The 3,247-nt window shown below is 41.7% G+C and overlaps 1 protein-coding gene across 1 annotated transcript; it reads left to right on the top strand.

The window, feature by feature from the left end:
• Positions 1-207: 207 nt before the first annotated feature.
• On the top strand, positions 208-1,101 carry LOC143878964 (uncharacterized). Its single transcript, XM_077381178.1, has 2 exons — positions 208-458; positions 768-1,101. Exons 1-2 carry the CDS (start codon positions 208-210, stop codon positions 1,099-1,101), a joined length of 585 nt encoding a protein of 194 aa, XP_077237293.1.
• Positions 1,102-3,247: the final 2,146 nt, after the last annotated feature.

Raw genomic sequence — 3,247 nt, 5'->3', positions numbered from 1 at the left:
ATCTCCGGTAGGCGACACCCCCCAAAGGCCTCTTTAAAGGAGAGAAAAGCATTGCAAAAACTGGCATCTAGGTATGTCATTTGTGGAGGAGACCTCTACCGCAGATCATTTGATGGAGTCCAGCTCTTTTGTGTTAATGAAGATAAAGTCGTAGAAATCTTAGAAGATGTTCACTCTGTTGTTTGTGGTCCTCATATGAATGACAAGATGTTAGCACGGAAGATCCATCGTCTCAGTTACTTCTGGACTACTCTCGAAGCAGATTGCTTTTCGTTTGTCAAAACATGTCACTTATGTCAGATCCATGCTAATTTGATACATGTGCCACCTTCCGAGCTTCACTCGCTCACATCTCTGTGGCCATTCTCAATCTGGGGTATTGACATCATTGGCAAGATCTCTCCTAGGTCATCCAACGGGCATGAATACATACTTGTCGCAATCGATTACTTCACCAAGTAGATCGAAGCACAATTGTACGCTTCAATATCGTCGGCATCAGTCGCAAAATTCATCAGGGCCAACATCATCTGTAGATATGGAGTTCCACACGAGTTGATATCAGACAATGGTTCGTATTTCAAAAAAGAAGTAGCAACGTTGTGTGAAGAATTTAGAATCAAGCACCACAAGTCGTCTCCATACAGTCCTTAGACTAATGGCGCTGTCGAAGCAGCTAATAAGAATATCAAGACTGCTCTCCGAAAAATGACCCGATCCTATAAAGATTGGTCGAGTAAACTCCCATTTACACTTTGGGCATACAGAAAGTCTGTCCGCACATCTACTGGAGCCACTCCTTATTCACTCACATATGGCATGAAAGCTGTCCTACCCATCGAGTTGAAAATCCCAACACTCAGAATCTTGATGGAAAGTGATCTATCAGAATCTGAATGGGCCCGTATTCATCATCAAGAGTTGTGTATGATGGATGAAAAGATGTTGAAAGCAGCATACCATGTACAAGGCTATCAGCGCCGATTAGAAAGGGCTTTCAACAAGAAGATTCGAATCCGTGAACTCAGAGAAGGGGATATGGTGCTTAGGAAATGTCGAGCTCCCATCTTCGATCAACCGAGAAAGTTTAGACCTAACTAGTCTGGCCCCTATGTCGTTGATGAAATCTTGCATGAAAAAGTCGTCAGACTTCTTGACCAAAATGGGGAGAGAATTTCTGAACCCATTAACCTCGATCAGTTAAAAAGATATTACTCTTAAAAACCAATCGGAGGCTTTCTTTTAGCCAATTAGAGTCTAAATGACTCATCATCCACACTTCTTAGAAAATTTTCGAACTATGCGGACCTGATCCTATCATCTTTGGGGTATGTAGGCAGCCTGACAAACCCAGGTCCGGTCACCCTTTGGAAAAGCCCAAACAGAATCCTTCACATTACTCCCTTTCGATCCTTTTTCCCATAGAAAAAGCCTCGAATTACGCAGACCTGATCCTAACCCTTCCTTGGGGTATGCAGGTAGCCTAATCAATTCAGGTTCAGTCCCATTTGACAAAGCCAAAGCATCCAACTAGTTTCCTCACAAAAAAGCCTCGAACTATGCGAACCTGATCCCAACCATTTCTTGGGGTATGTAGGCACCCTGATCATCTTGGGTTCGGTCACCATTGGTGAAGCCAACAAACCTTTTTCAGGACCCCCCTCCACAAGTCTTCCAAATGTCTAGAACAAGAAGATCTGAAGATCTGCTAAGTCGAAAACCTGAAAAGGCGGCTTATGCAAAAATTAGGATCATCATACCAGTAGAAACACAACCTGAAACATGTTACTAGCAAATGCTAAGGTATAAACGGTCCGTCAAGTTGAAAATCCGGAAAGGACAACTTGATTGTTGGCAGGGCATATCTTCGGAATGACCAGTCAGAGAATTCTTTGGTCCAAAACAAGATAAGTTAATACTTCAAACAATCTAAAGGGTCTCTGGACCATGATTAAGAACCAAGGGCAGGGAACACTGCCTATGCGTAAGAATATTTAAACTCATCTATCTAGGGTTTCGACTTACCTAAATAAATCAAAAGCATTTGTTTCAATAAAGTCAAGTCTCCCTTCTTTCCTCCCTACATGGGAATTCAGAAAAATAGAAGAAATTTCGTCTTCTCCCATCAGCTAGATCTTTTCTCAGCTAAGGTAATCATATGTTGAAGGGAAGGCACATCGAATTCCTTTATCTCAGAAGGTCATGATCCAACTTAGTACTTTAGGTCTCAGAAGATCATCTCAGCATCCCGTGTACAGATCTCAGAAGATCAACTCAGTACTCCGTATGCAGTTCTTAGCAATCAAGATCCGGTGTGGTACTCCGTGTACAGAGAAGAGACGTTCGAAGAAATATAACCTTACACTCTTTGGCTATCAGAATATATCTCTTTTATGTTTATAATAAAATCACTATCCTTGGTCCCACCTTGTATTTAGCTTTCTCTTGACTATGAGAATGAATACACTAGGGGCATTTTGTATTATTAATCATAGAAATATGATTAAGAACACAAAATGCATAATCAAATCATCAAGAAACCATTCAAGGGGCATTTTGCATTATTAGCCTTTACTAATAATGCAAAATGCTCACAACCAAGATTAGCCTTTGCTAAAATAAATGCAAAATGCTCAAATTCCAAATTGTTTCTTTTAGAACTATACCAAGTGCATTTTTGTATAAATGCCCATCTAGAATAGATATCTATTTATACAAAAATCCACATTTTTCTTAAAAGCAACAACACAAACAATTGCAAATAAAAGCAAACAAGTCAAAAGTGATCAGTATGTATGTCTGATCAATACAAAATACATCTCATCCCCAACTGGGGGAACAAAAAAGAGAAGCATAAACAGAATAAAATCATTGCTCTGGCGGTGGCGGATCTCTCGGATCCTACTCTGGACGGTCAGGAACTAAGAAAACAGGAGGAGAAGCATCTACTCCGGGCTAAGAGATCAAAGAATCCCCTGGCTCTCGAAATCCCATATGAACGTCATCCAATAAGCGATGCAGCGAATTCGATGTCATCGTCATCCCTGTAACAAGTAGCCCTCGAATCGAGTCAGGCTCATCTCTAGTAGCTACGACTGCTCTGTCGCTAGGACCAACATCTGGCTCTGAAGGGGTAGGCGCATACATGCCTTCACGACCAACTTCGATCCTCACCCTCGTCTCCCGGGCGGTGCTCTGTCTCATTGATCTCTTACCCTGCCTACGATCAGGCGAGGTAGTGTCAGCA

Source organism: Tasmannia lanceolata, unplaced genomic scaffold, assembly GCF_043159265.1.
Source record: "Tasmannia lanceolata isolate RefF3 unplaced genomic scaffold, GAP_Taslan_0.1 ptg000006l, whole genome shotgun sequence".
NCBI lineage: Eukaryota > Viridiplantae > Streptophyta > Magnoliopsida > Canellales > Winteraceae > Tasmannia > Tasmannia lanceolata.
The sequence above is the reverse complement of the archived record's forward strand: the minus strand, read 5'-3'. Positions and strand labels throughout refer to the sequence as shown.